The sequence below is a fragment of the Salvelinus fontinalis genome, chromosome 27, assembly GCF_029448725.1.
Source record: "Salvelinus fontinalis isolate EN_2023a chromosome 27, ASM2944872v1, whole genome shotgun sequence".
Lineage (NCBI taxonomy): Eukaryota > Metazoa > Chordata > Actinopteri > Salmoniformes > Salmonidae > Salvelinus > Salvelinus fontinalis.
In genome coordinates this window covers 8,315,417-8,328,588 of record NC_074691.1, presented here as the reverse complement: position 1 = coordinate 8,328,588, position 13,172 = coordinate 8,315,417, and the positions used below count along the sequence as shown (strand labels likewise).

At 43.6% G+C, this 13,172-nt stretch overlaps 1 protein-coding gene across 1 annotated transcript; it reads right to left on the bottom strand.

Annotated features, from left to right (window-relative positions):
* Nucleotides 1-591: 591 nt before the first annotated feature.
* bub1 (BUB1 mitotic checkpoint serine/threonine kinase) lies at nucleotides 592-11,604 on the bottom strand. The gene is made up of 23 exons (XM_055884553.1): nucleotides 11,346-11,604; nucleotides 10,969-11,028; nucleotides 10,421-10,759; nucleotides 10,277-10,320; nucleotides 10,117-10,196; nucleotides 9,956-10,002; nucleotides 9,660-9,844; nucleotides 9,296-9,429; nucleotides 8,620-9,188; nucleotides 8,376-8,422; nucleotides 8,157-8,276; nucleotides 4,945-5,055; nucleotides 4,645-4,729; nucleotides 4,462-4,537; nucleotides 4,161-4,329; nucleotides 3,859-3,928; nucleotides 2,820-3,691; nucleotides 2,625-2,725; nucleotides 2,353-2,514; nucleotides 1,902-2,059; nucleotides 1,580-1,757; nucleotides 1,371-1,477; nucleotides 592-1,176 (listed from the first exon to the last, which is right to left on the bottom strand). Exons 1-23 carry the CDS (start codon nucleotides 11,366-11,368, stop codon nucleotides 981-983), a joined length of 3,933 nt encoding a protein of 1,310 aa, XP_055740528.1. The 5' UTR covers nucleotides 11,369-11,604; the 3' UTR covers nucleotides 592-980.
* Between the last annotated feature and the right edge of the window lie 1,568 nt (nucleotides 11,605-13,172).

Sequence of the window (13,172 nt, the reverse complement as noted above, 5' to 3'; positions counted from 1 at the left end):
CGTAGCTGGCGCTCGCGTTTTCAATGTTGATCATGTTTTTTTGATTGCACTTGGGTCACGTTGGTTGAGCGCCCTCCACTTTTTTCCATTATCAATATATATTTTACAGACTCCGTAGTAAACTATAGTGTAATCCAGTGGATGCTGCTGTGGGGATGACGGTTCATAATAATGGCTGGAACTGAGCTAATGGAATGGCATCAAACACATGTGTTTGGGGTATTTGATACCATTCCACTGATTCTGCTCTAGTCATTACCACGAGCCTGTTCTCCCCAATTAAGGCGTCACCAACCTCCTGTGGTGTAATCATTTTAAAAGTTACATTCCTTGAAAATAGAACTGCCAATTCATTCTCTGCCCAGGCATAGGCAGCCCACTGTTTCAATATAATACAATAGGTAGGCCAACTCATAAAGCAGAAAGACAACCATATCCAAATAATCTACAGGACAATACAAATGTTTTAATCCCAATGTAGTCCGACTGCACGTGCTCACCCGGAAGCATCAGAAATGCGGACCGCACCCCAATGATCTCTGTTGGGACCCAACTGAAAGCCAGAGTCCATGACCATGACTACACTTGGCAGACTGAAAAGGTTTTTAATTATTTACAAATGAAAATACACCATAACATCTCCAACATCAATCTCCCTATTTATGTCATTTACAAAATGGACAAAAATATATTAAAATGCATAAGAAGATTATTCAAGGTAGCCAATTCAAGACCCAATTCAAGGTAAATCTTTTGTATTTACAAATGGAGTAGAGACGAGACATGGCAGTAATACCCATCATCCAGGGTTGTGTACATTAGGCTTGTGTTGACAACGTTTTGTTACGAAACACAAAAACAAGTGTTTCTTAGTGGACAAGTTCACACAGCATCTCCTTGTTCCACTCAGTTTCAGACCACTTTCTTTCATTCTATACATACTGAACAGCACCCAGGAGTATCAAGGTTCTCAGGGAGTTCTATCTCCGTGCCGTCCTGCTTTCTAACAGCTGGATGACCAGGCGGGTCTTCAGCGACGGCAGCTTGTTGCTGTAGTTCTGTTGGAGCACGGTGCTCAGTCTACTGCGCAGGCTTCGCAGGCATGGCAGGGAGTTGCAGTCAGGCACATTCAGCAGAGTGTGGAAGAACTCTGTCCACAGATCACTGTGGGGATTTCTGGAGAAGAGAGAGGGGAGGAGAAAGTAGTGTGAATTTGAACTATGCTAGAAATATTTTGGGTCAAAATATGTGTGTTTTGGGTCAAAATATGTGTGTTTTCAAAACACAAACAAAAATATTCAAGTGATTACTTGGAGCAACAAAAAGTAGTGAAACCATAAAAGCCATAAGCACTCCTACTCAAGGGTTACCTTCTAAATACTGCATTTGTCTTCCACACACCACCCTCCTGTGTTACTTGCATGTATGTTCCAAAAATCATGCAGTACACCGTTCCAGCTATTCCAAAGTAGTCGGTCTAAAACACAAAGAAACGTAGTTAATATTCTCAACAGGTCGTATCGGACATCCACCCATATCACTACAGGACACGCACTTGACACCGACAGACACACTTTACCTGGTAGTTCCATGGTCTCCCACTCTTCATCTCTGTACACTGGAAGCCTGAGGTCATACACTTGGCAGTGAACGAAGTGCCCTCTGGGAACAGAGTCATGTCAATGCTCTGACCCAGGTCAATCAGGGCAAGGCCATGATCCAGGTTATCTGGGTCAAAGGACTTGTTCTCCAGGAACCTAAAACACAACAGACAATTAGCACAGTGAAGAGCCACTGGTAATCCCTGGTAGAGTACCGCATCCACCCGTTACTAGAAATGACTACAGGGAAAACAAAAACACATCCGAGAGACATAACCACCAGTAAGGAGCCATCCCTACCTATCTCCCAGCAGGAAGTTGTCTGGTTTGATGTCAGCGTGAACGACGTGGATGCTGTGCAGCTGTTCCACCATGTGCAGCATGCAGACAGTGAAGTAAATCACCAGAGGCTGGGGCATCACCTTGTCAGTCAGGTTTTTGTACAGGTTCACAGCGTTCTGGGGGGGGGAGTAATAAACATGTTTAACTCCATTTAGTGCTCCGGTGTGGCGTCTTTGGGTGCATCCCAATCTCCTTTCTCTTTTAGTGTAAACTTGTTCATTACTTCCCACATATCTAAAAGCATTGGATTGGTAGAGACATGGGCTACAGGGAGTTTCCATCATATTTTTAATACCAGTCATTTCCTTTCAAATCAGTGAAGGGAAGTGAACAAGTGCACACAGACGTAGCCCTGACGTTCAATTGTTTGAGAAAATATGGTGGGTGATGAAGCGCGGTTACTACCCACCAATAGGGTGCCACAGTTGTGGATCTCGCCCAATAGCACGCTGCCATTCTGAAAGAAGTGGGCAGAGTGGATGTTGCTGAAGAGGTGGCGCACGCTGGGCGGCAGACGGGCATTCAGCTGAGTGTTGATGTAAAACTCCCATGGATTGGCTGGTTTCTGCACCTACATGTACAGATCAAGATACATACAAGAACTGACAATCAAGCATTCAATAGGAGTGCATGAATTGTGAGGATACGGTCACTATAAAGCCGTCATGTTATCATTCCTACCTTTAAAATCATCTTCTCTGAGGTTGTCAGGTCAGTTGCCTGGTAGACCGTGGCAAAGGCACCCTGTCCGAGGACGCAGTCAACCCGTAAGGAGCCTTCACCTGTGGATGACCATCAAAGCGATTTTTAGATGTAAAAAAAATAGGGTGAATTCTTTTTAAGTCACTGCCAGTAAACACACCAAGACTTTCTTACCCATCTTGATGGTCATCTTGGGTGCGACGTTGGGGACTTTGCACTGCCAGGTGATGAAGTTTGGCTGGGAGGTGAGTGGCGTGGGCAGTTTGGAGAGCAGGGAGGAGATCAGCTCATCATCCCAGGGGTCAGAGAACAGCTCTGACCCTTGGTCTGGGCTCATAGGAAAATCCATGCCGTACCTCACCTCTGGAGCTGGACTCATAGGAATATCCATTCTGAACTTTGATGACGGATGGACTGGACTCATGGTAACATCCAAGCCAAACTTTGATGGTTCTGGACTCATAGGGATGTCCATGGTCTTCAGAGGGAAGCCATCTGTTCTCTGACCCTGACAGGGACTCATGAAGGCATCCAAGTCCAGGTCGAGTTCAACCCCAACCTCTGGGCTTTTTACCACTAACCAGTCTGGCTTGGGTGCACACTCTGGGCTCATTGGGATATCGAAAGCAGGTGTTGGGGCTTTCTCTGGACTAGTTGAAACATCAAAGTTGGATTTGAAGGCATCAATCTGACTCTTTGAAAGGGATGCCTCTTCCACAGGTGCACGCTGTGAGAGAGGACAGGCTGGCTTTAAAGACTGCTCTGGGCTCACATAGACATCCCAGTCTGGTTTAGAGGCCTTGGGAGGAGGGCTTTTGGCCCCTGACCCCTCAGTATGAGCCAGGGGGGCAGTCTGGTCTCTGAAGGACAGTGCGGCCGGGGCATGATGCTGCACCTCAGTCATGGAGCAGGCAGCCAGGCTTCGCTGGGCCAGGGCTAGCCCTTCACCCACGATGGTACCCTGCTCAGCAAAGCCCTGCGCCCTCATAGAGCACTCAGTGCCGGTCTCAGATATCCCATCGGGTGGGCTCTGCTCTATGATAGGGCTGAGGGAGGGAAACAAACTCATTATCTCCACCATGGAGGCAACTACATGCATTTGACCCAAACGCTTGACTACACTTCAAAAACATTGACCAACGAGCATTCGAGTGAAAATGTACAGTACACTGCAGTTACTGGTAGTCTACAATATCAGGTTACCAGTAAGTACCTGAGTTTAGTGGGCTGTCGCAGGAAAGGGCCCTCTTCTGGACCACTAAAGCTTCTGGGGTGATCATTTTCTAGAGGGAGGAGAAAATTTAAAAAAGTCAGCCAAAAAAGGTCAAGTACTTGCTTTAGACCACATCGTTGTTCTGAACTACAGACACCTTTTACCAGGTGAGGGCATTTGATTTCTGAACAGCTCATGGTTGCATCCCAAATGGCACCCTATTCCCTATGTAGTGCATTTCTTTTGACCAGAGCCCTATGGTGGCAATTGGGATGCATGCATGAGCTCAGATAGAGGGCTACCTTGGTCCTGCTCAAAGTTCCAGGAGGAAGGAGCTTTGTTTTGGAAGGGCGTGGAAACCAGGTGGGCCGACAGGGAAAAGTCTGTGGTGCTGTTGGGGCAGGTGGCCAGGGAGTTGTAGCGTGCTCCCCACATAGTGCTTTCATCTGGTATCAATTCCAAAGGAGATTCCTGAGCAAACACACACACACGAAACGATAAAGGTTTGCATTGTGTACACATCTTAACATAACCCAACCATATTCTTTCATTGAGTCCTTGCTAAATGAAGATGAGTACGTCACCATGTAATTTTGGACTTACATCTTGTTTCTCTCTTTTTGATACAGCAATTTCTGCTAGGGCCCTTGGTGGCTTAGCCTTGTCCACCATAGTAGCACTAAATGGAGCAGGAAAAGCACCATAAAGCAGTGTTCATAAATTTACTTTGAGAATTAAAGAGATAGCAAAGAAAATGAGATGCAGGAGAAGAACCGCATGCTTCACCTGCAGTTCTCCTTGTTTTCGTTCTCATCCTGAAAGATTGCGAAAGGCACTGCATTGGGGCGCTTGCTGAACAAAGAGGTGCTTCCTTTAAATAATAATTTAAAAAAGAGAAAAAAAGACATTTAACCACAATGTAAAATCAAAAAGGGTGACCTGCCATTATGCATCTTTTATTGATTGTTGTTTTCTTTTACCTCTCATTTTACTGTGAAGTGTTTTGTAATTGTAAATACACTTCTGATTTGACCTACAGACAAACAAAAAGTTGAGAAGTTACAATCGAAGGGGGAATTGAATTACCCATTCTGTGATAGACAGCATCAAAGCTCTTCTCAGCCTGATGCATTGACATGCTGGGGAACTGTTCCTCCTGCATGAGGGTTGGAGCCTGGAACATGTCCATGATCGCATCTGGAGGGGAAGGTAAAGAGAGGTGAGATACTAAAAAGGACCATATAATTAGGAATTCGAATTCTAGAATGGACATGAACCTTCTAATGGATGGGATGATAAAGGTCAGCCATTTTGGTCAGGGAATTGGTAAACCATGGTTTGCCAGTGCTGTGATAAGAGCGTGTAAAATAATGAATTTGAATCATTTATCTGCACTGCATGTTTGTTAGCTACTGTAGCTAGCCAGCTAGTTTTACAGGAATAATTCCATATATTTTTCTAATTAACTGCCAACATTCCATTCAAACAAAATAGTCAATTCACAGCCATTATCCATATACTGGCTGAAATCAGTTGACGATAGGATTGGACATGTTGTAAATGCAACGACTACTGATATTCTATCATATAATAGCACACAGCTTTCCAAGAAAAGCAAATCTGATATATTTATGGTCTATTTCCATATATTTTAGAGGCTATTTATACAGAAAATGTGTATAAAACATGTATAATTATATGACAATATTTTAGGTTGACAATTCCATTACACAATTTCTGATATATAGTGCATTCGGAAAGTATTCAGACCCCTTGACTTTTTCCACATTTTGTGACGTTACAGCCTTATTCTGAAATTGATTAAATAGTTATTTCCCCTCAATCTACACACAATAGCCCATACTGACAGAGCAAAAACAGTTTTTTAGAAATGTAATAAAATACTGAAATTTTACATTTGCATAAGTATTCAGACCCTTTACACAGTACTTTGTAAAAGCACCGTTGGCCGCGATTACAGCCTCGAGTCTTCTTGGGTATGACGCTACAAGCTTGGCACACCTTCATATGGGGAGATTCTCCCATTCTTCTCTGCAGATCCTGTCAAGCTCTGTCAGGTTGGATGGGGAGCATCGCTGCACAGCTATTTTCAGGTCTCTCCAGACATGTTCAATCGGGTTCAAGTCCGGGCTCTGGCAGGGCCACTCAAGGACATTCAGAGACTTGTCTCCAAGCCACTCCTGTGTTGTCTTGGCTGTGTGCTTAGGGTCGCTGTCCTGTTGGAAGGTGAACCTTAACCTGCTCCAGAGCGTTCAGGCTGAGGTGTTCATCAAGAATCTCTTTGTGGGGCCTCCCGAGTGGCGCAGTGGTCCAAGGCACTGCATCGCAGTGCTAGCTGTGCCACTAGAGATTCTGGGTTCGAGTCCAGGCTCTGTCGCAGCCGGCCGCGACTGGGAGGCCCATGGGGCGGCGCATAATTGGCCCAGCATCGTCCAGGTTAGGGGAGGGTTTGGCCGTCATGGATATCCTTGTCTCATCGCGCACTAGCGACTCATGTGGCGAGTCGGGCGCAGTGCACGCTGACATGGTCAGCAGGTGTACGGTGTTTCCTCCGACACATTGGTGCGGCTGGCTTCCGGGTTGTCAAGAAGCAGTGCGGCTAGGTTGGGTTTCGGAGGAGGCATGGCTCTCGACCTTCGCCTCTCCCGAGTCCGTACGGGAGTTGCAGCGATGAGACAAGACTGTAACTACTACCAATTGGATACCACAAAATTGGGGCGAAAAAAGGGGTGAAAAATACACACAAAAATAGAAAAGAATCTATTTGTACTTTGCTCCGTTCAGCTTTCCCTAGATCCTCAGTAGTCTCCCAGTCCCTGCCGCTGAAAAACATCCCCACATCATGTTGCTGCCACCACTATGCTTCACCATAGGGATGGTGCCAGGTTTCCCCCAGACATGATGCTTTGCATTCAGGCAAAAGAGTTCACTCTTAGTTTCATCAGACCAGAACATCTTGTCTCTCATGGTCAGAGTCCTTTAGGTGCCTTTTGGTATACTCCAAGCAGGCTGTCGTGTGCCTTTTATGGAGGAGTGGCTTCTGTCTGGCCACTCTACCATAAAGGCCTGATTGGTGGAGTGCTGCAGTGATGGTTGTCCTTCTAGAATGTTCTGCCATCTCCACAGAGGAACTCTGGAGCTCTTTCAGAGTGACCATCAGGTTCTTAGTCACCTCACAGATCAACGCCCTTCTCTCCCGTTTGCTCAGTTTGGCCCGGGCGACCAGCTCTGGGAAGAGTATTGGTGGTTCCCCCCCCAATTTTGTGGTATCTAATTGGTAGTAGTTACAGTCTTGTCTCATCGCTGCAACTCCTGTACGGACTCGGGAGAGGCGAAGGTCGAGAGCCATGCATTCTTGGGGACCTTCAATGCTGCAGAATGTTTTTGGTACTCTTCCCCAGATCTGTGCCTCGACAATCCTGTCTTGGAGCTCTACCGACAATTCCTTCAACCTTATGGCTTGGTTTTTGCTCTGACATGCACAGTCAACTGTGGGACCTTACATAGACAGGTGTGTGTCTTTCCAAATCATGTCCAATCAATTGAATTTACCACAGTTGGACTCCAACCAAGTTGTAGAAACATCTCAAGAATGATCAATGGAAACAGGATGCACTTGAGCTCAATTTCAAGTCTCATAACAAAGTGTCTGAGTACTTATGTAAATAAGGTACTTCTGTTTTTAATTTGTAATAAATTTGCTAAAATTTCTAAAAACCTGTTTTCACTTTGTCATTATGGGGTATTGTGCGTAGATTGACGAGGGGAAAAAAATATTTCATCCATTTTAGAATAAGGCTGTAAAGTAACAAAATGTGGAAAAATGGAAGAGGTCTAAATACTTTCTAAATGCACTGCATCACATACCTTACTTTTATTTTCCTGCATAAGAAAAATCAGGATTATCACCGTACTGCCATTCATTCCTCCCTGACCAATATGGCTGCCATTTTCACCCCATTCTGGAACTTTTATTCAGGTTCATGACATAGCCCCTCTAGTAACTTAATAGGATCTCTCTATGCTAAATCTCCATTGGTTGTACTGCCTTTACCATACACATGTATGGTAATACATTTGAATTATCTCCACCAAAAAAGGGTTTGACTGTAGCAGATAGCACAACGGAAGTGATTGATTTGAGCACCAATTGTTTTTCTGCCTTTGAATTTAAATCACCAATATCTGAACACAACACACTATGATTGATTGACCAATACATGTATGAAGAAATGCCTTCATTTCAGTAAATGAAAATAGTTGAGTACCCAACTCACCAAGTGCCTCCCGTGTGTTGACTGTTGGAGATGGGAGAACCCTGGACGGGGTGGCTTGCGCCAATCCCAGAGAAGTGTTAGGAGTGATATGGGACAGGTTCCCAGTCCCTCCCTGTGATACTGACAGAGAGAGTGAGGGACGGTGTAATTAAACCTTTTAATTCACATACGGAAACTAATTAGGGGAATAAAGAGCCCAGATTATGATATTTTACTTACCATCTAATTTCACCTCCGACTCAGTACCTTCACTGACAGACACCTCACTGGAAAAACAAAGGGAAATGATTAGCTTAGACGATAAAAGGCTAAATAATTTAAAACAAATTCATTATCTACATCTCTGAGGTGTCTCGCCCTGCCAGAGCTAAATAGGCTAGAGACACATAATAAATTCTGGTTGTGAATAATGACATCTGAAACCAGGACTAATCTTTAGAAATGATGACTCATTATCACTTACTGGGAATCTCTGCCATTGTGCTGCTGGAAGCTGCTGCTGAGGTAGTTCACTAAGCCACCGAGTTGGGACTGGGAGCGAACATCCTGGAGAGGATCTGCCCCATGCTGCAACTCAGATTCATAGGCTTCTGGCTTCTTTGGGGCCGATCCAAATGTCAATCTAATAGGCTTAGGGTTTTGTCTTGGTTGGGGTTGAACCAGAGAGGCCTGTAGAGAATATGCCTGGGGAGCAACTGCAGATGGTTTTGGTGCTTCTGTACATTGACGCAAGTGACCCATTGGTGCTTTTGGCAGGTGAAAGGAGCAGCTATGGGAGGTGTTTTCCTCTTCCACCTGTCCAGATGGGTGAGAGGACATCTGTGAGAGCAGGGTGTCTGTGATGGAAACCTTGAGATGGACGCGCTGAGTGTGGGCCGCAGGTTCCTTCACTGTGCCTTTTCTGGGGTCCTGTCCACTGTTCGGTCTCAAGCCTGGAGTAGGTTTGATTCCGAGGTTGTTTGAGAGTGGAGGGTGCCTAAAGGACTGTTGTAGGAACCCAGGATGCAGTCCTGTTGCAGGTGTGCAGGATGCCTGAAAACAGAAGTGCATGCCACATTTAAAAAAAGGGTCATACAAATTCTATGGGAACCACAACAATAGAAACAACTGAAGTTAAGGAGCCATGTGGATTCTCTTACCTGCACTTGTGGAGCAATGGCTGAGCTTCCCTGGACTGTAGAGCTCACACCGAGGTTACTATCCAGCTCCTCCAGCAGTTGGTTCATCCTTATCACTTCCTCCTCCTGCTCTCTAGCCAACCTCTGACGTTCCTCTGGTAATATAACACAAACAAACATTGGTCAAAGCTCACAGTTGGCACTGTGGTAGTGAGGCACACACTCAGCTGTTGGTGCATTTGATTTAGATAACGGGTGTCTGTAAAGGATGTCATGTGGCCAGTTCATATTGATGTCTGACTCCACGATAAAATACAGCCTTGCATTTCTACTGTTAGAGGAGTGGGATGCAACAGCGCTGCGTTAGAAAGTCATATGATCCTACCAAACTCTCTCTGCTTCTCCACTTGCTTGCATCTCACAAAGTATCGTCTGGCTCGGACCTCCTCGAAGCAAAGTTCAGACCCTTCGCAGATGAGGTCTTCAGTATGGTACATCGACACTGTTTGCAAGTTTACAGCCGGGCCTTGATTGGGTTTATTTACCACCACATTTTCAGACCGGGAGATTCTGCGGGAGAGTCGTTTCATTAGAGGGAATACAATGTAACTTTTCAACAAACAAAAAATATATACACACACGCACACTAAAACGTTTTGTTATTACGTTATAAAGACTTACATGCGAACTGTTCTGTCTACAGGGAGTTGGGACAGACCTTCGGGGTCCTGTGGCAGAAACATTTATATTTCGCTGTTGATCACTTTCTATGAACAAACATGAGAAATGATTCTGAAGCCATTTATAAACATTTTGAAGACAAAAAAAATGTGGTAACTCACCTTGTACTGTGGGCCAGGCTCTCTGTGGGATTGCAGCTGATTTACCAAGTGAGAAGTCTGAAGAGGATTCCGTACACCTTCTGTTTTCATAAACAAATTCAGGTTAGATTGTGGATACGTTAGTCAAAGAACCAGTCCACAAGGAAGAAAACAGTCTCACCTGATGCCCCTGTCCCACCTCTAGAAGTGCTGGTTTGGAACCTCCTGTGAATACATTTAGATGTATCAACAATAAACACAACATGGAAAGGCTAAAACTTTCAGTCAATAGAGTCCTTAATTTTGACATGTAATTCAAACTAACCTGTATTGCTGAAGGACAGTGTCAACTGGCTCAGCTTGGTTCTCCATGGCCCTCTGGTAGACGGCGTCAGCCTGTTGAAGCAGGCCCTGCTGCTCAAACTGTTGAGCCCACGCCACATAAAGGACTGCAGCTCTGGTGCCAATACCCTTACTGTATATGTGACTGTACAGTTTGATGGGCTCATCATAATAACTTGCACATTTGATGCAGTAGTTTACGTATCGGATGTCATTGGAGTAGCGCTCCTCTTGGAGAAATCTTTGTACTAGACGATCTAGCACAAGAGACATCCCCTTGGCGTCTTCAGCAGGTAATCTCTTCTCTAGATATTCAATAAATCTGAAATAATGTAAAAGTATGGTAAAGATAGTTACACACCAATAAATATTCACACACACAAAAAAAGTTGTTACTCACAAACCAGGTGAGATTTGCATGCAAAAATATCCCATCAAATACAGATGGATAAACCTTAATTGTTTACTTTTGTTGGTGGCCCCCTCTATGAAGATAATAATGGAATAAAACGCATGCACAAGTTACAGTACCTGTCCCATGGATCTAGGGGGTCGTCTCCAGTATAGTTGCTCAAACTTTCCTCAAAGCTCCTGTAAAGCCAATTACTTTGATTAAAAACTCAAACGCAGTTTGAACCCCTTTCTCTTCTGCTTAACTGTTACTGTAGCTAGCTAACTTCTAGCATGGATGACAATACGTTTATGTCAATCAAAACAAAGTATTACTGTAAATTATATCAGCAAAGAAACTCTAGTATCAAATCTTGTATTATTCACCAAGCAGCAAAATAGGAAATAGTTACTTAACATTAGTTGGCTAGCTACTGTTAGCTAGCAAGGAATCAGGATTAACGTTAGCTGGGTGTGGAAAAATAAAAGCAGTTAGCTAGCTAAGTTACCGAACTTACTGTAAATGTGAACCAACATTCATGGTGTGGACTGAACAGCAGACTGGCGGTTCCCACTCCAAATTCCAACAACACAAATATGAGCAATTACACGCAAATCTAAGTTACATTAATTCAGTAACTAAATACCAAGTATTGCATTCGCGTCGCTAGCAAAGACACTGGTGGCTTATTCTATCTGTGTCGCTAGCATGGCTGGTGTTACAGAGTACTGTGAAACTGTCTTTGCCATTGAGCTATAATAAGAACGGACTTTGCTGGTAGGGTATTTCAAATTCCGCGCCTAGCTGATACGTCAAAAATCAGCATCATAAATGAATGCATCCAATCAGCGCCTTTGGAGCGAGAAAAACGCGATTTCATTGGCTGGATGAAAAGATAGATATTCACCTACGTGAAACGTTCGCTAATGCCTGAATCTGCCATTTTGAATCGTTTGATGAATTCGATTATAAATATGTTACAAAATGTGCAAATAAAAAAGTGCTATATCTTAAAAAGGAATGACAACAAAAATATGCTTTTTGGTCTTAATTTAAAGTCAGGGATACGGTTAGCATTGTGGTCAGTGTTGGTGAGTAGTGAACCACATGTAGTTCCACTACTAATTGAACTCCATTTTGCAGTAGCATGGTGGTTGTAGAACTACATTCAAATCTTGGTAGTGTTTTCAATGGTTAATTACTGTTTTGCTGTGTATCTAGCACCTGAAACTACACACTACTTGTTTTGCAAAAATAAAATATGGGTGAAGTAGTGAAGAATTTCCTTTATTTTTCAGCATCAGAACTGCCTAATTCTCCTTTGAAACATAATTTATGTGTTTAATATGCTACATTACATATTCTGTTAACATCTGACTCCAGAGGGATCTATTCTTTCAATTTGTTGTCTGACACTTCAGATTTAAATATGATAATTATCACAAAGTAGTTTGTATGTAGTGAACTACTTTCTCAAAGTAACTTAGTTAAGTAAACTATATTTTTATTACGGGTAGCTTTAGTGCAGCTTAACTTCTTCCAGTGTGAAGTAATTGGTAGCTTGTTAACTACATAATATTTTCGAAGTAGCTTCCCCAACACTGAGTGTGGTTAGGGTTAGGTTTATGTTTAAAATCAGATTTTAAAGCTGTAATATGTAACTTTTTGGGAGACTGACCAAATTCACATAGAAATGTGAGTTATAGATATGTCTCATTGAAAGCAAGTCAAAGAAGCAGTAGAACTGTTCTATTTCAGCTATTTCTATGCATCCAGTTCTTAAGTTTCATTTTTGCGTCTTTTACTTTCGGTTTTGTACACCAGCTTCAAACAGCTAAAAATACAATATTTCTGGTAATTGAAAATATACACTGCTCAAAAAAATAAAGGGAACACTTAAACAACACAATGTAACTCCAAGTCAATCACACTTCTGTGAAATCAAACTGTCCACTTAGGAAGCAACACTGATTGACAATAAATTTCACATGCTGTTGTGCAAATGGAATAGACAAAAGGTGGAAATTATAGGCAATTAGCAAGACACCCCCCAAAACAGGAGTGATTCTGCAGGTGGTGACCACAGACCACTTCTCAGTTCATATGCTTCCTGGGTGATGTTTTGGTCACTTTTGAATGCTGGCGGTGCTTTCACTCTAGTGGTAGCATGAGACGGAGTCTACAACCCACACAAGTGGCTCAGGTAGTGCAGTTCATCCAGGATGGCACATCAATGCGAACTGTGGCAAAAAGGTTTGCTGTGTCTATCAGCGTAGTGTCCAGAGCATGCAGGCGCTACCAGGAGACAGGCCAGTACATCAGGAGACGTGGAGGAGGCCGTAGG

Coding starts and splice junctions, on each gene's coding strand:
- bub1 (XM_055884553.1), bottom strand. CDS start 11,368: ATGAATGTTGGTTCACATTTACA. Junction 10,003..10,116: donor AGCCTGGCCCACAGTACAAG/GTGAGTTACCAC, acceptor TTTCTGCCACAG/GACCCCGAAGGTCTGTCCCA. Junction 2,060..2,352: donor ACAACTGTGGCACCCTATTG/GTGGGTAGTAAC, acceptor TCCCCCCCCCAG/AACGCTGTGAACCTGTACAA.